Genomic DNA, 19535 nt, shown 5'->3' with positions numbered 1-19535 from the left:
ACTTGGCTTCAAAACAGTCAGATATTGCCAACTAAGTGATATGTGAATAAATTAAGTTATCCTTAAGAAATAGAATATGCCATAATTAACTGCTATCATTTCACATTGCGTCATTTACATATAAGGTATAACAAACATACACAAAAGAAGCAGCATATTTCCCAAATGTAGGTTTATTGTCGAGGTATAATAGAACTATGAATATCTTATCTTTTGAAACCTTGTCTTGTACAGCCACACACTATTTACGTATAAAATCACAGTGGTGAAAATAAAGAAAATAAAATTGCCAATTTGGGAACGAAAAAAAAACTGCTCAGGGGACTCATCTTTCCTCCCTCGTTTCACCTGTCCATACCTCTATTTGCCTCTATTTCACACAGGTGGGTGCAGTAACTTGACTCTGTGGTGTCACACATGATCAGTGCATGTTCTACCTTACACAGGTGGGTGCAGTATCTTGACTCTGGTGTCACATGACCAGTGCATGTTCTATCTCACACAGGTGGGTGCAGTATCTTGACTATATGGTGTCACACATGATCAGTGCATGTTATACTCAGGCTGCGGTGCGGTGATGCTGATGGGGTTTTCTGTGCTGGGACAGTGGAAACCACACTGCACAACGCCAGGCTCCCGTCTCAAGATGATTACTCCAGCGATACTTGTTTCCAAAAGTACCATTGAGATAGGGGTTAATCCTGCTAATAAATAAGTACTCTGGATTTCTAGGATGAACCTTTGTCCAATGGTGACAAAAGTTATTGTTACATTCCCATAGTTTCATGATCTATTGCTGTGTTTATTCCTGGTTCTGGTGAAGTCCAGTTCCATTTGGTGCCTATCGTCAGACAGGGCTCTTGGCAGATAGGTCGTCGTCTGTCTGGCTCTCCCGCATGTTGAAGAATGTAATGGGTGAAGGTGCTAAAGATGAGATGGTATTAATGGTGGGTGGAGGGTGACGTTGGGGGTGGGGCAACGTGGAGGCTGGCTGTCTCAACAACAGCGTGGTGAATGGCTGCTACTCGTCTTTCTCCACTATGATCTCCCCGAGAAGCATCTTTCTCCTCTGCCGCAGCATGTGGAAGTAGAGTTGAGGAAACACTGGGAAAAGAAAGGGGAAAATGTTATCAAAATGTGTTTCTCATCACATGTAAAGACATCTGAAACACATGTTATAACCGGTAATGTGGTGGTAACTGGTAACAAACTAAGGTAAGTAAACTATGATATGCAAAACCATTTAAGATAAGGCGATCAACCACTGGCACTGATGTTAAATTTAAGACCTTTTCAGACATTTCAAATGTATGTTCTAAAATGAAATATAACAACAATTTTGCAGTTCAAAGAAACATAAAAATGGAAAAATTACAACATTTAAAAAAAATGACAGCATTCTATTTTCTAACTTGTAACATTACTGGTAAACGTCACCAGATTCCGGTTAAGGTGCCAGCAGTGCATAAAAACTGTGACTACGAGGTGTATTGTGGGCTTGGGCTGGGTCAGTTATATACGATAAACGTCATCTCCGCCCTGTACTGCACCACACTGAGGAAGGCCTTGGGCCGAAACATGTATGTGCTGTACTCCTGAGTCCTGACTGAGGTAAATTAAACATTGAAAAGGACTTTTTGAGTGCTGGCTTTTTCTTCTTGTTTAATCTGTACTCGTGCCATGCACCGGACCTCTTTGTTCACTCTCCGAGTGTGCTCGCAATTCTCTACTTTTGGATCAGTTATGATTGGGCCATTTCATCAAAGGCAGATGTCCATTTTTGATGTAATCTAATTTGTTTAGGGTAAATATACCATGCTATCACAATTAAATGAATAATATATTGATGTTTAAAATTGTTGCACATGACGCAAAAACTTTCACAAATGATAGGTAGTCTTGGTGGGTTCACCCTTCACTACTAAATGCTCCTTACATGGGATGTAGGTCAGCATGACAATGATGAGGAAGTAGTAGTAGTCGAAGGAGACGTTATACTTGTTGGGCAGCCTCATAGAGTACATTGCGGATCTGCGTACGAACGGCAGAGCGGCGTAAATGGTTAGCAGTTCTCCCACAACTCCGATGGGGTACATGAGGATGAAGAAGTTGTATCTGGGAGAGAAGAGAGAAGGATCTGCTTAAGACATCGCAGTGTGCTCTCACACATAGACATAGCTACAAGCATGCAACCACACATTAGCTCAAGGATGACAACACACTCACATGCATGGACATCCATACACTAAACCAGCACAGAAAAACACAGATGCACTACTCTTCTGGTACCATGAAGAAATTCCCAATTGCAGAGGCACACAGCAAATGCTACCTTGAAGAAATGTGTTCAAGAAAGATGTGTTCTTATCCAGATGTGTTCAATGAGTTTAACAGCTCTAGGCCTATACCATTATAAGAAACCTACAGTAAGGAGTGCTCTGAGTTGAGTTTTTAGGTTATGACAGAAGATAGGGGTTAACTCTCTGGTCCTGTCTGCAATGGGAAGGTCAGAGAGACTTGAACTGAGGTCGCCAAAAAGAGACCTATTCACTAGCTTCTACTTTTAAATGCTTTATACATGGCTTATTTTAGAATTTGTGTGTTGTTTTATGCTTAATGTGCCCCATGGGAGCCAAGAACCCAGTCAAATTCCTTGACTGTGCAAACATCCTTGACTTGTGCTCGCCAACAAAACCCATTCAGATTCATTCAAGTGAGAGCACAGGGTGTCGCAGTACTACAGTAGATTTCAGAGCACAGGCCAGGGTAGGACTCAGCCATGAGCTTACATTACTAGGGGGAATCTCCCTCACCAGCCTTGTGTTCCAGCAACAGTGTTGTGAATTTGATACAAGAGGCCGTGGGGGGGTGGTGGGGGGATGAGAGGGCAGAATTTGGGGAGAATGGAGACAAGGCATGCTGCACCATAATGGTGTGAGCTGTACGGGCTAACAAGAATACCTTGGCAGCCCAGCCAGGAGGGACTTACAGCACTGACGATGGAATCTGACTAGAGCTTGGACCAGGAGCTGGGATTGATGATGCAAGAGGATGTGATTTGGCAGATGTCGGGGGAAATCTGCAGGATCAGGTTGTGGCTGTAATGTGTATCTCGTGCAACAGAGGGCCACTACTGAGTTAAGGTACTAAACAGTGGCAGCTGCTGTTTTTGGTCACTTACTTGGCATACTGATACTACTGACAACCAATAACAACCAAGATCTCACTACAAGGCTTACAACATCAATAAGTAAGGTACAGGTATAAATAAACTCAACTCTCCCGTAACCAAAACTGCCATAATCCTGTCATTCTGCAAATAATACCGGTCACTGGAGAAAAGTGGGCAATGGCAGCGACTCCTTTATCAAATATACATGTATGGCGCGACTCAGGGCCTATAGGGAAGCCGTATTTACTGAAGAGCGCGGCAAAGGCTCAGTGGAGCGTCTCAGCGGATGTGAGAGTAATGTTGGGCGAACATTCCATGACCAAAACAGATGGTCTTAAAAACAGGAGCAGCTGAACATGAGCCCCTCTCTTGGGGCCTGGCGTCTCCTCCATGCTTAAAGGAAGAGTGGAGAGTGCGAGGGGAAGGGTGGGGGAAGGGAGAATAGTGGGGTTCAGTGCAGAAGAGTCGAGGCCAGGTAACCCACAACAAACGGCACAAAACTAAATGGTCCACTAGAGAGCAAGTGACTTACTGAAGTGGCAGAAACACATTTAGTTGGTAAGCCTTTGTCTGCCGTAACCCCTGAGAAAGAGCAATGGTGCAGCTAATAAACAGGGTTGATGTGATGTGTAAACCCCACTATTCTGACGCGACATAGCCCTCTCTGTTTTCTGTAAGATGCCAAGCCTGTGTGTTGGAGAGCTGTCCATGAGTGCAGCTGACGTTGTTCACGACTGCTCCAATTTCAGATGAGCTACTGTAGCACAGAGCTATGCAAGGCCAGAGTGCCACGTCATAAAAGTCCGCCTCATACAGTAGGCCAGCATTATGTCACACTACAGCTGAGCCCTGATATGGACGTCATATATTCACGTTCATGATTACGGTATGTCAAATATCTCAATTGTAGCACCTCTTTTCATCTCTTTTTGGTGCTCATAACCAGGTTTTAGGTCTCAAAACAATACTGCACTAAGGCCCAATCCTAATTCACCCCTTGGCCCTACCACTTACCCCCTAACCCTCCGTTTTGTCCCGATTCTTGTTTGCATCAGACCTAGGCTGAAGGGGGAGGGGCTATCTGGACCTTTAAGCTGAGATTTTCCAGACCCACACTTCAAAGCGAGGGCTGAGAAGGACATCACTAATAATCACCTCATTCAATGGAAAGGAATTGCTTCAAAATGTCCCCATTCGATGGGGTGGAGTTGTACAATCTCTACAACCCAGTTTCCCTGGGGTTGTAGAGATTACTTACAAAACCCCATTTAATAGGTAGGATGGGAGAGGTTAGGGTTAGGGGTGGGAGAGGTTAGGTTTAGGCATGGGGGGTGGGAGAGGTTAGGGTTAGGGGTGGGAGAGGTTAGGTTTAGGCATGGGGGGTGGGAGAGGTTAGGTTTAGGGTTAGGGGTGGGAGAGGTTAGGTTTAGGCATGGGGGTGGGAGAGGTTAGGTTTAGGCATGGGGGTGGGGGTGGGAGAGGTTAGGGTTAGGGGGTGGGAGAGGTTAGGGTCTGGGTTAGGATTAGGCATGGGGCATGGGAGAGGCTTAGAGGGGTCTCCGGAGACGACCCCCGAGGGCCTCGAACCCTCCGTTCGGCCCCCAGACCCTCCGTTCGGCCCGCAGACCCCCCGAAGCGACCCCAGGACCTCCACAGGGTCCTGCGGCCCACCCAGGCCTCGGAGACCCCAGGTTTATCCATTGAATGGGGTTTTGCACGTAATCTCTACAACCCAGAGAAACTGGGTTGTAGAGCTGTCCATTGAATGGGGTTTTGCAAGTAATCTCTACAACCCAGAGAAACTGGGTTGTAGAGATTGTACAACTCCACCCCATAGAATGGGGACATTTTGAAGCAATTCCTTTCCATTCAATGAGGTGATTCATAGTAGATCGCGTGAATAATCAACCAAAAATGAAACAAAAGTTACAAATGTGAATATCTGAGTTCAATACTGTCGATACAAAGGACTGTGGATTCTCTGGATGTGTGGAATTCATTTGTGACAACATTTCAGAAAAAAATCTGATCACAATTCGCACTGCCAAATCTATAGACTTCATTCAATCTGTTTGAACCATAAATAGCTTTATTTTCACAGTTTGGCAAAATGATGAGGATTTATAGGAGTTATAATCCAGGAAGTTATACTACTAATATAACCCACTTCCTTATAATGCAGGATGATCAAATGACGTGATTACACATCAACCCGTGTTCTGTAGCACAGTAACACTAGTCTGTATTGTCACAGCACAATGTTAGCGGTTAGTTCACCCAATATTGACAGAGAATGGCTAATGAGGTGCTAATGGATAAACACACACGTGCTTGTGCTCTCTGTGTGAGCCGGGCGATACCTAATACACACGGCTGTACTACTTCCTGATGTAAAGCCGCTCTAGGCCAGGGAGGGAAGCATGCCAGAGGTGGAAACAATAGGAGCGAGCCCACATGCTCAGACACAATGTCTGACACAGTTCATAGCAATTCAAAGCTCATCCCACGCAAGCCATCACCGGACATGGCATCTCCACCTGGCCCATTTGATGAAGTACGGCAGGTGGTGGAGCAGGTTGAATGTGTAGTAGGAATATCGGGTAATCTCTGTCACCGTCCACACGACCAGGAAAAGGATTACGCTTTCTTCGTTCTGGATCTTCCAATGAGTCAATAAAGGATGGCACATATACAGGTCAACAAGTCAAGTCAAGTCAAGTCAACCTTATATAGGCAACAAGTATTACGGCGGGGACACACGAGAAACATCTCCGACGCAGCGTGTCACGATCGAAGCATCGAGCAGGAGCAGGAGCCCGGCCATTCACACCAGAAGCACTCTGTTTTGCTCCGCACCTCGCTCTCTTTTGCACGCGGCCGCACGTGTCTCGCGTAAAAAAAAACTTTCGCTGCAGAACGCAAGAAGGACGCACCGCGGCCGGTGTGATCGGTCTAACCTGTTAATAAAGATGCCGATGAAACTGCCTCGGAAATGTTTTCGCGTCGGAGATGCTTCTGGTGTGTCCCCGCCATTAGTCTATGTACTTGTGTGGCAGCATGAGTGTGATTTTTTTATGAACACAAAACAAACAAAACTACAGTTTAGAAGCGGGGTTTGCAAAGTTTTTCATGCCACAGACCCTCAAATAGACACACATTATGGCAATTAACCTTAATTTGACAAGATTTTGTTTCAGTAACCCATATAAGAAGATTGCTTTTGATTTAGTATTGAATTGAAACTGTATATGGGAAGGTAACAGTGGCGAAGTGAAACCTGTGATGACAATGCTTAATAAAGATCCTGACACAACTTTGAGAACCACTGATTGAGAGAATAACACAGCAGACCCAGTATTGCATACAGTATGATAGTCACCTGTCTGATGCTGTTGGTGATGAACCAAACCATGAATAATCGTGAGAACACTTGAACCCCAGTTACGATGACAGAAGTCCTCACAATTCCTGCAATTGAGAAGCAGAAAGAGCATACTTTTACAGTTGCACAGGTTTTGTCAATTACACGTTTTTCTGAATTAATTGAGCGAAAACATCACATACCTATGGCGCAATGTCCCACCTGTCAAACAAGACACATACAAATGAGTTACCTCTTTCCTTTTCTAACAAACTCATGCCAGTTTTTACCTCACGGATTACTGTATGCTCTGCCAAGTCTTTTGTTGTGCAGCTTGCTGTAATTCTGACAGCTAGGTGATGGTTGAATCAAGCACCATAGTACCAAATCCATCCATATACTGTACAATCACTGTCACTTCTTACTGTAAGACAATATCTCCTCTAATTGCTGTGAACAATATTGTAGTGAAGGTCTTACCTCAACTAATGCAAAGGTCTGGAAAAACTTGAGTGTCCTTGCTATACTTCTGTAAAGACCCTTGTGTGTGCCTTTCTGGATGTAGAAGCGCATCATTGCCATTGCCAAGACCAACCACCTGGAGAAGAATGGGCAATATTAGATGATATAATGAAAGTGCTCGGTGTGAAAACAAATTAGTCCTCAAGATGCTGCAACGTGAAACAAGCTACACAGGATGGTACAGTACGTTAAAGGAACAGCCCACCCTAAAATCAAAAATACATATTTTTCCTCTTACCTGTAGTGCTATCATTATCAATCTAGGTCATTTTGGTGTGAGTTGCAGTTTTTTGGAGATATCGGTCGTAGAGCTATCTGCCTTCTCTCAAATACAATGAATGGAAGCTTGGAAAGCGAGTTTCAGGAGCAGGACCACACACACAATCAATCAATCAAGCGTTCACAGCTACAGTACGCCCCCCCAGGTGTACCAAATATCCTATATAACCTCACCTAACCCGCCAACTCCTCTCAGCTCTCGCATTCTGCACCCCTCCCCCCCACCCTCTTGTGTTCTTCTCTCTCCTCTCTTCCTCTGTCTCCTCCTCGTTCTGTCTTCCTGCACAGGGAACTAGAAGTAAGGGGTCTGTCGGAACCGGGCGTCTCGGCTGGACTCCTCAGAGACCTCCCCACACCGCAGACGGATTCACCGCCGACGGATCATCATGCACATTCGATCGTTTTGATCAAACTTAAATTAATTGTTAAACATTCCTGTTTGTTGGTGTGGTCCTTGCTAGTGAAACTGGATGACACTCGGATTGTGGTGCACCAAAAAACTCAACAGCAATGTCTCTTTCCAGAAATCATGATTGTTGCTGTTGAGTTTTTCATTATTTTATTTTATTTTATTTTATTTATTTTTTGGCACTTTGAGCACCACAAGCCAAATGCCATCCAGTTCCATTGTATTTGAGAGAAGGCAGACATCTCTATAGCCGTTATCTCCCAAACTCAGCATCTCACACCAAAACGACCTAGATGGATACAATGCCCGTCGGAAAATATGTATTTTGGATTTTAACGTGTGATGTTCCTTTAAGACAGGGGTTCCCAACCTTTTTTGGCTCGTGACCCTATTTTGATGTCGCAAAAATCTAGGGACCCGCGACATTCAAATTCCGGTACACCATCGATAATGTCATCAGTGACATCATCAGTGATGTCACATAGTATGCTTCTTTTACTCTTTTCTGACTTTAATCTGAGAATTCTGATTTTAATCTCAAAACTCTGACTTTATTCTCAGAATCCTGATTTAAAGTTATAATCTCAAAGATTTTCATCTAAATAAAAAATAATGATTAAGAGTCACTCACAATGTTGATTGAGGCTATGGTCCATTGATGGAAGCCTTTGCAGTATATAGTGACATTATGTGACATTAGTAATGTGATGTGTGACATTAGTAATGTCACATAATGCAACACTGTTTGGATGTCACCTGCAATTACCACTCATCGCCATAGTTGTCACCCAAGAGAACAAAGCTGAAATCTTAGAGATATATGGGCCCTATCTTCGCAACGGCTGTAATTTTGCGTTAGCACCCGTGCAAAGCCCTAATTGTGGGCGTGTTGGCCCGCTGTACTTCGCGTAATCTCGGCGCAAACCTCATATACTGTAGGTGTGTTTATGCCCAAAACAGTATTCACAAGTTTGAGATCACTCCCCTTAAAAGCCACAGCGTCACCGCCATCACGTCTGTGACAGCAGCTTCTTTCTTGCTGAGTGCAAGCAGAGTGACAGAGTGAGAGAGAGAGAGAGAGAAAAGAGAGAGGGGGGAGAGAGAGAGAGAGGAGAGAACAAGAGAGGGAAGAGAGAGGGAGAGAATTGGAGGATGAACCAGTTCGGATTTGTAACGAAAATTGATGCTTTTGTAATTAGTAGGCTAATTAGTATTAATTAGTCGTCTCGCTCATATAGGCTATAACATACACATTTAAAAAAATTAGTTTCTTTAATAGGGTAGGGATGTGTGAAATTGTAATTCTAGCCTATTTCAATAGCCTATACCAGAATTGTCCACTCGGGTTAAGCTATTGTTGCATGGTGCAATTGCAGGGAGAGAGGTTACTGTATAGCCTACTGGCCGGTGTTGTGTCAAAAAGTGATTTGCTGCCAGAAACTCATTTCAATCTGCGGGCACAAAATCTTTTTGGCACAAAACCATGACAAACAAATTCTCATTTTTAAATCAAGGTGTGTTTTTTTCTGCAGTGTAGGGTATAGTTGAAAATCAACGTGGCATTCTGAGGAGGGAAGTGTGTGTCCACACGCGAGGTGTTGGAGAGAGTGACATCGTGCCTTGCGTAATATATCCAAGCGAGGATTTCCTGCACTGCGCGGAGAATACTGTGTGCGCTCAGGCGTATGCCTGGCGTAGTGGTTTTTTTTGCGCTAAGACCAGCTATTTGGTGGTGTTAAAATTGAGAACACCCAAGGCCGTTTTTTCTAACACATTGCATTTGGCACAGGCAACGCCCAAACCTCTGTTTACGCTCGGAACATAGCAACGGTGTCTTTGCCAGAGCGCAAAATGACACTTGCGGGAGGCAGATGATAGGCGCTAGAGGGTCACGCCTACACCTGTGTCTGCGCTTAGATCCCAGCGCAAAACTGGATGGCGGAGACAGATGATAGCTTAAGACGCAGGGAAGATAGCAATAAGAGGTGCGCAAACGATAGAGCCGTATGAAGATAGGGCCCATTTAAACTCAGAACAAAAAAAAAAGTTAAAAAAAGAAAAAAGCCTAATCATCTTCGGTAGTATAAAATTGGGTCTGGTGTAAAAAATAATAATAATAATAATAATAATAAATAAATAATAATAATAATAGAAATTTCCTATTTGAATTCCATGCGACCCCACTTAGGGTCGCAACCCTAAGGTTGGGAACCACTGCAAGAAGTTTGCCCACATCGATCATACCATACCCAGCTTTGCAACATTTCTGAAAGTAAAACTGAAAATCGCATCATCTCCTTTAGGCTGCGGGGTCCCTCAACAACCTGACAATGAATGGATGATCTCACTGCCTTGCAGAAACAGTAAGGAGCATGAGCACTTTGTAGAGGTGAAATAGGCACTGGACATACATTTACAGTAAACCAAAGCTACCTTAGCAAAGCTCCTGTGAATTTCTATCGCTGCACCATAAAGTGTTCTACCACAACTCCATACCATCTACACCACTCGCTGTAAGAAGAAAGCTCTGAACATCATCAAAGACACCAGCCACCACTCCCATACCCTGTTCTCACTCCTCCCATCCAAAAAACACATTACTGGAGCATCAAATCACCACCCATCTCAGTAATAGTCTTCCCCCAGGCAGTCGGGTTGCTGAACAGCTGAACCATACACACTAGACACTACAACACACGTGTCACTGACTTTGGTTGTAATTTATATTGTATTGTATTGTATTTGTGGACTGTGGTATGTACAGTATATACACTGAGTGTATAGCCCCAGAGTCATACAAGCACAAATACCTTGAAGGCCATGGCACAGTGGTGTGGACATTCAGCCTTATGGCACTTTAGGCAATGTTTGGGGGTACCTGAACAACACGGCTAATCGTTTTCAACATGGACAATGGTCCTACTCCTACCCCTAAACCACCCACATCCCCCCAACCACTCCTCCTACCCCTCCCTTGAAGCCCAACTCTCTACGACCTTCCTATCCCTAGCTACGGCCCCTTTCACCTAGCCCCACCTCCTTGCTTCATCACGGCCCTTCCCCTCACCGACATCCCCTTACCCACCCCTCGAACCCCGGCTATCCTATCCCTAGCTATGGCCTATTTTCCCTAGCCCCGCCCCCTTACTGATCACGCACCGCACCCACCATCCACATCTCCCTAACCATTCCCCTAACACCCCTTGCCACTCCCTCTGTCCACCCTCGAACCCTGACTCTATATGACCTTCCTATCCCTAGCTACGGCCCCTTTCGCATTTTCCCTAGCCCTGCCCCTTTCCCCTCACCATGCCCCTCCCACCACCCACACCCCCTAGCCACTCCCCCTCCCCACCCCTCAAATCCCAAATATCTACAAGTTTCCTATCCCTACAGTCGCTATGGCCCCCTTTATCTTCCTTGATGGAATGGACAGACATGTCCAAGAGCCAAATTTGATTAAATTCCCTCAGGGCGTTCCTGAGATATCGCATTAACGAGCATGAAACAGGCGGTCCTGAGGTCACAGTGACCTTGAACTTTGACCTTTGACCACAAAAACCTAATCTGCTTATTGTTGAGTCCAAGTGGATGTTTGAGCCAAATTTGAAGAAATTCCCTCAAAGCGCTCCTGAGAGATCTCAGATCACGTTAATGAGCATGAAACGGGCAGTCGTGAGGTCACAGTGACCTTTGACCACCAGAATCTAATCAGTTCATCCTTGAGTCCAAGTGGACATTTTAGCCAAATTTGAATAAATTCCGTCAACGAGCATCAGACGGACATAATATGTACGGAAAGACGTACATACGGATGGACAACCCGAAAACATAATGCCTCCGGCCATGGCTATCGCCGATGGAGGCATAGTGAAAGTGATGTTTATACCTTGATGCCACAAGCTTTTACTTGCATGGAACCAACAAACATTTGCAGTTAGTGTCTAAAATATTAGGAACACTTTTCCAAAACTGACTTTGACTTGCATGCAGTTTTGCACAATCTAAATGAGATCTCCTTTGCATTGAGGTTTAAATATCTTTCTTTCATTTGACTCCTCCCCTTCATCATCATCTCTCCTTCATAACTAAAATGAATACAATAGCTGCAATCCATAAGGGATCATTCATCTGATCAATCAACAGGATTTCTCATAAAAATAACATGTATTCCTGGGGCGTCTGGTCAGGTGTAGCAGTAGATTCCCTGCCTACCAACACGAGGGTCGCAGGTACACGTCCCCGTGTTACCCCTGGCTTGGTCGGCACTTGGGCGTCCATACAGGCACGATTGGCTGTGTCAGCAGGTGGGAAGCCGGATTGAGGGTATGTACGCTGGTCGTGTGTATACTTTTGCCAACCTGGTTTAGATTAAACCACGCCGAACCCATTTGATTGGCCACCGTAACTGCTTCTTTCTGAAAATGTGTGGCAAGTAAAAAAAAAAAAAAAGTGGTTAAGATTAGGGTTAGGGGGGAGTTCAGACTGTACTTGCTCGTGGCTTAATGCGTAGTAAGGTGGTTGCATTCCAGTCTGACGACTGGGGTTTGATTCCTGGTCAAACGACACACATTTTTAACAAGCATTTTTCTTCTTTTCAAACATTAGGGTTAGGCAAGTACAATAATTTGGTTAGGTTTTGGGTATGGTGGTCGTGGTTAAATAAGAAAACCCTAACCCTAATCTTAACCACATCTTTTTTAGTTGCCGCACGTTTTCAGGAAGAAGCAGTTGCGGCAAACAATCAAATGAGTTTGGGGCGTGGTTTCATCTAAAGCTGCATTCACACCGACCTATTAAAATTTTTCGCTGGCATCGAGTTTACATACAAAGTCAATGCAAACGAGCGATTGAGCGTATATTCGCCCGGGAGGAAAATCGCTGGGCGTCCGAGCGACAGAGACAGAGCGATAGGGAGAAAATTCGCTCGTCGCCCGAGATGAAATATCCCAACTCGAGCGAAATTACGCTGGCATCAGTCGCTCGCTGTTCAACGCTGATTGGCTGAGTGAGTCAAGGATCACACTGGCTTGGAACAAACCGCTGGTTTATTGTGTGGCAACAAACCGCATTGACAGCTGATTGACAGGCTGACAGCTGACATGAAGTGAAGTCTGTACTACCGGTATAGAGCTCGCATTAGGAGCACGCTGATAGGCTTAGCTTGCAAACAACTACAGTGGCTCGTAGTGGACAAATATCACGACATTGCGTAACGTTATAGCCCCCAGATGTCCGTCAATTATTGTGCCTGTTGACGAGCGATTTAAACAGAGCGACAGAGCGATTCCAAAGGGTTGAATCGAGCGACAGAGAGAAAAATAAATATCTCGGTGTGAACACAGCTTAAACCAGGTTGGCAAAAGTATACACGCATCCTGGTCGCTGCACTAGCGCGTCCTCTGGCCGGTCGGGGTGCCTGTTCGGGGCAGAAGCGAACTGGTGGGAATAGCGTGATCCTCCCACATGCTATGTCCTGCCGGTGAAGCTCCCCGCTGTCAGGTGAAAAGAAGCGGCTGGCAACTGCGCATGTGTCGGAGGAAGCATGGTGCTAGTCTACGTCTCTCCCAAGATCGACAGAGGGTGGTGCAGGGACTGGGGCAGCAGGGGGAAATTGGCCAAGTACAATTGGGGAGAAAATGGGGGGAAATCAGGAAAAAAATAAAAAAATAACATGTATTCCTGATATTATGGACACTCACACATTGGTGTAGAGGAGGTCATTAACAATCAACCAACAATACTGACCATTGTGAGGACTTTAAAACATAGGAGTAAACATCCCCAAAGCAGCTCAACTGTTGGGAGCATATGGAGATAGAGTATGTGTGCCCGACGGATATTCTACCTAAATGAAATAGTGCTTTACTAAACAGTCAGAAACCCTCTACACTTGTGTGCATCTGTCTGCCTTGCTCTGTCTAAAGTCTGAGTCAGCAACAGTTGTACAAGGTCAAACTGATTCAGCAGGAGCAGATTCCTTTGTACCAGACTGTGGCCATGATGAACTGTAGGACACCTCCTGCTACATGTCCTCCAACCCATACGATAGATGTCTGTATTGGATACTTGTAATGCATTCAATGTATGACTGTGGGAGTATTGATCCAGGCATATTGTATTAATCTACCAAATACCCTTGCAGCAACAAAACAGATCTCATGCAAGCCTAGAATGTCTCCATACAAGAATAAATCCTAGTGATTGTGGCAACCAGTGTTCATCAGTAAGTTACTTAGTTACTGTAATGTATTACTTTTACCAGTAACTAGTAATGTAAGGGACTACAATTTTCAAAAAGTAATGATATTACTAATCCAAGTAACTTCAAGTTACTGCATTACATTCTCCAGCATTGGTACAGCGCTAAAACAAAGTGTGGAAATAGGTCTGGCTATGTGAGGCTTCTGCGTTGCCAGAAGGCAATTAATTTTTTTGTACTAGGTAGGCAAAAAAAAAAAAAAGTATGCAGTTTGGCTGAATGTTGGCTCCTGCTGTAAGATTCATTATTGTTCCAATAAAGTGGATTCAGTTGATGGCTAATTGATTCAAATTCAAATGTAGGCTATTTATTTCACGCAATTACGCATGCGTAATGGCGCACTGGCTTCGCAATGTACAAATGCATGTTGTTATTAAAAATCTGCCCATTGAGCATTTCACTGTCCCAGACCTGAGCTCCAGTGTCAGAGCACCGTCTATACTTATCACTGCAACTGTCGGGAGCGTGGGCATGACGCGGACACCATGCATACAGTCGACCCTATTTGGACACGCTGCACCGCCAGCGGCCGTTAATTTCACCAAACTCCATTCATTTTTCTAGTAATTTAGAAATGTACACCATATTTTATTATAGCAACTCGTCCAGTCGAGTTTTTCCTCCAACCTCGGGATCAAACTCAGCCAGCAGAACGGGCACCTCAACTCTGCCAGACACACAGTCCTATAAACAGCAACACACGTTTACACGGGGAGGTTTTCAGGGAGTGGCCAGCCGTGCTTTTTAATCAGCGATAGGGCACAGAATAATCCACACATACCCGGCTGTCATGGCGATGTTGTAGAAGGTGAGCCATGCGATCGCGACGGCACTTTTCGTCCTCTTCTTGTTGTTGTTTTCCTTCTCCTCAACAGAGCCGTCGTCCTCGCTGGACGCCATGGTACCGAGGGCAGACTGGGCAGGGGCGGGCAGGGGGCTGACAGACAGCTGGGCTGGGCTGGGCTCTGGGCTGGCTGCTGGGAGGGAGCAGCGGGGTCATCATCCATGGACCACGGCTCCCCTCTCGCGGGACTAGTGCTGCAACAAGTGCGGCCAGTCTCTATTAAAAGTACCCTACCTTGTAATATGGTGCCTGCCGTATATATATATAACTTAGTGAGTCTCATTGGGCTCCTTTAATAGCATCCAAAAAGAAAAATAATTAATACATTACAATAAGGGTACATTAATAAGCATTAATTAACCCATTTGACAGTTAGGCTAACTAATGTGTCTAGTAATCACTAATGTTGCAGGGTTATGTAATAGGGTTAATAAGCATTAACTAACCCAGTGGTTCTCAAAGTGGGGTCCGGGGACCCCCAGGGGTTCTTGACCATGTTCCAGGGTGTCCCCAGGAAAAAGGGGAATATTTTCACTATAATTCCATCCATAAGTAGCAGAATGACAGAATGTGACTACGGTATGTTGGTCATGGGTTTCATACACTTTCTGTAATAAAACATTGAAAAGCAAAAATTATCATATGGGGTTCCCTGGTAGCCTGGTAAACCAGCAGGTCATGTAAACTCACATTTCATTTCGTTCTACCTGGTAGAACTGGTAGTAGAACTAAATGAAATGTGAAAATTTAGAGAAAGTTCATGCGCTAAACCACAGTTAGGAAGACGGAGACTGGTGCTCAACAGTTGAGGAACCACAGTAGCATCAGAAGGAGAATACTGGAGCACTCAGGTCGTTCAGAGTGGCTCTGAAGAAGTGACACCTTAAAATAAACCATCTAAAGACGACCTGAGTGCTCCAGTATTCTCCTTCTGATTAAATGAAATGTGAGTTCACATGACCGGCTGGTTTACCAGGCTAGTTCCCTGGGACAAACCTTATGAACTGGGTGTCCGTGGTCTAATTTGTGTCAATTTAGGGGTCCTTCCTTGACATGACAAAGTTTGAGAACCCCTGAACTAACCCATGCTTATTAAGCATTAATTCACATTTAATTAATGTACCCTAGTGTTAAAAAGTAGTAGGCTATGCATTAGTTATGACTCATTACTAGTTTAAAAGGGATTCATGTGGAGAACACTTGCACAAGCTTGAAGCTAATTAAATGTGCAAAACTGACCACAGAACCTCAAATATTCAAAACTGGGCTCCAAGCCATCAGACCTTCACAACCAAATGTCAGAATTTAAAACACAATATTTCAGATTATGGGGTCTCTATATGTGTATTAACAACTTGGTAATAGCAGTATTATATAATTGTTATATTGATCATTTCTGTAGGCTACCCCCCACCCGTACTATTTCAAATACAAGCTAAGCACGTATGATGAAAACACATGTCCATCACATCCATCAGTAGCCCTTTGAGCTGCAACATTAGTCGATTATTCAATTAGTCAATTGACAGAAAATTCTTCTCCAACAATTTTTTATAATCGATGAATCGTTTCGACCAGGAGTTTTCAAAAGTGGGAGGCAGGCCTCCCCAGCGGGGGCTTCAAACAGTTTCAGGGGAGGCTCAGTGAATGGCAGTGAAAAATGTTTAGATTAGTTATTACATTAGTTAAGATAGGCTATATTAAAGGGAGCTAGGGGTCTGTCTGTTTGTCTGTTTTGACCCCCTCCACCTGAAATTCCTCAGGAGCAGCAGGTCAAACGGCAGAATTCTGCAGAGAAAAATCAGAACAACCAGGTACAGTAAATCTTTCGTGCCAACGGCAATCAGAGCGCTAAACAAGAAATAATTGATCAAACTGTGTATATTGTTTGGACTGTATATACTGTATTGGATATTGTATGCTGCTGTGTGTATTCTCTAAAAGTCTTTGCACCTTTAATGTGCTCACCGCACTCCCAGAATGCACTTTGCACTATGCACTTGCACTTGTAACTTTTAAACCTATGTAGGATATTGTTATAGTTTTATATTTTTGATATTGCGTTCGTGTGTATGTGTGTGGCTATGTGTATGTGTATATGGTGTGTACAGTGTGTACACGGTATGTACTGCAACAGACGTGTATGACGACCAGTGCCTGAGTTTCCCCTTGTGGGATAATAAAGTTGACCTTGTACCTTGTACTTGTACTTGTACCACTGATGGCATCATCAGTGATGTCAAATACACTCACACACGAGGCTATTGTTCAGTGATGTCATACATAGGCATTGTGACATCATTGTGACATCACTGATGTCATCAGTGACACACACGAGGGGAGAGAGACTGAGGGAGAGAGAGGGGGGAGAGACAGAGGGGGGGAGAGAGGGAGACATTGTGCGTGCGGTGTGCTGTATTAGCCTATAGGTGACTGAACCAGACTATAAAATACTCACAGCTCCACACACACACACACACACACACACACACACACACACACAGACACACACACACACACACACACACACACACACACACACACACACACACACACACACACACACCTTAATTAATAAGTTGTGGTGTTGCTGGGTTGGAGCATCAGTTGGTACACAGCATACAATATGGAGACAGAGCAGCAGACCAGGGCCGGTTCCAGAACAAGATGACTAGGGGTGCATCCTAGATAGGAAGGGGTGCAGATGCCCGGCCGAAATTTGACATGTTATTTTACTAAAAATAATGCATTTGACCATCATTTCAAGTAGAATGATACCACCCAAGCAAGAATATTTCAAGTGTTTCATGTGCTTTACTGAAATATTTGGACCATATAATGATAATACAATTATCTCAACCTTAAAAGGTTACATATAGGTGCCAAAAAGCCATAAAATCACATCAAAGAACAAAGAAAAACAACAACTATAATTCAAGTTTAAACAGTAAGTGTGCAGCTGTAGCATTTATAAAAAAAAAAAAAAAAAAAAAAAAAAAAAACTTTTCAACTGAGCATGCAGACAATTAAAATAAGGGTGCAATGCATGCTTTTGCACCCCCGTAGAACCGGGCCTGCAACAGACACCGGTGGCCACTGAGATATGTATGGCCCACGCCGATGCAACTTCCCGCAGGGCAGGGGGGACCGAACGTGGGAACCACAGCCGTGGCTTACCCACTATACAGCAGAACAGAGATCACACAGAGATGGGCGAAAATACATCATAAAGTATTTTGATACAAATTACAAATACTTGCTCAAAAAATGTATCACAATACAAATACAAAATACTGGTCTGAAAAATGTATTTGAGATACAAATACGTATTTTGTATTTTGAAAATACATAAAATACATTTTATAAAAACTGATAAAGAGCTGCAACAATTAGTCAATCCATCAATTCTTTGCCAAATATTACATTAATTGCCTATTTTGATCATCTATTCATCATTTTGAGCCATTTCTGTAAGGAAAATGTCCTAATTCTCTGATTCCAGCTTCTCAAATGTGAAATTTTCTGGTTTGCTTAGATGGTAAATCATCTCTTAGTCCTCTGTGACAGTATTCTCCTTTGTGTACCCTCTAACACATTACAGTTCTTTCATTTCAGTTTTAGCTGTTTTTCAGCACAGCTAATTTCCCCCTCACTTCAGTTGTTAATCACCTTCTGTGAAGGCTTTTGACTTACAGGCAGCATTTCTACATGTTAACCTCAAGTTTTGGAACTTTGACCATGTTAGATATCTGACATCATAACAGTATCCCTGGAGATGATGCACCATGGCTGCGTTATGGAAATCGCCGGCTCCACGAGCTCCCAAAATCATGACTGACAGACAGACACCGCCTACCCACCTTGGTGCCATCGTGCAAATGTGCGCCATCGGCTCACACTACATCAGAGTTGCTCGAGTGACATCACTGATGACATCACAACTGCCTGAGTGACATCACAGTTGGGCAATCAGTTGCTCGAGTGACATTACTGATGACATCACAATTGATCGAGTGACATCACTGATGACATCACAATCATGACCCACACTGCCGCCACACACACTGCCACCCACTTTGCCAATTTTAATTAAGAAGATAATTAGTTGTGTCATTCTAATATGATACACTGGTTTGAATATGCAGTAAACCATTTCATTTGCAGATAGGCCAGTGCATGCAATATCTAATCATCAATGTATATTAGTAATTTATCTCTGGGGGAATTTCCACCAATACAAGGCTTCATACTAGACGAAGAAGTGATGTGAAGTCTGACTCAAGACCCACCCTACTCTGCCTCTGATTTGTGGTTGAGTTTGTTCTGAGGGTAAGCCAATCAGAGGTAGAGTAGAAGTGACATGTCACATTTTTTTTCTCCACAGTTTAAACCTGTGTCAATGGTAAGAATGTGTCAATTTGAGAATAAAATGACATAAAATTAAAGAAAAAAGTATTTTATGTATTTAAAATACACAAAATACAAGGTCTGAAAGTATCTTGATACAAATTACATCTTATTTTTCTCGGTTCAGCCAAATACAAATTACAAAATACACAACAAATACATGTATTTAAAATACTGCCCATCTCTGAGAACACAGCAATGTTATACTACCTATGGGCCAAATATAAGCCAATTAAATACAGGTATAGGTCCTGTGAAAGCCTCTTTGACGCTGCATCT

The 19535-nt window shown here is 43.8% G+C and overlaps 1 protein-coding gene across 1 annotated transcript; it reads right to left on the bottom strand.

Moving 5' to 3' along the window:
• Window positions 1–370: 370 nt before the first annotated feature.
• Window positions 371–14905, bottom strand: hacd1 (3-hydroxyacyl-CoA dehydratase 1; the record flags this gene model as incomplete). Its single annotated transcript, XM_083631952.1, has 7 exons — window positions 371–1104; window positions 1937–2115; window positions 5710–5831; window positions 6552–6640; window positions 6737–6755; window positions 7014–7131; window positions 14787–14905. The coding sequence occupies 7 exons, from the start codon at window positions 14903–14905 to the stop codon at window positions 1022–1024; spliced, it is 729 nt and encodes a 242-aa protein (XP_083488078.1). The 3' UTR covers window positions 371–1021.
• Window positions 14906–19535: the final 4630 nt, after the last annotated feature.

Source organism: Poromitra crassiceps, assembly GCF_964638095.1.
Source record: "Poromitra crassiceps genome assembly, chromosome: 2".
In the NCBI taxonomy this organism is placed as follows: Eukaryota; Metazoa; Chordata; class Actinopteri; order Beryciformes; family Melamphaidae; genus Poromitra; species Poromitra crassiceps.
Note: the sequence above shows the minus strand (reverse complement) of the source record. Positions and strands in the feature narration are given on the sequence as shown.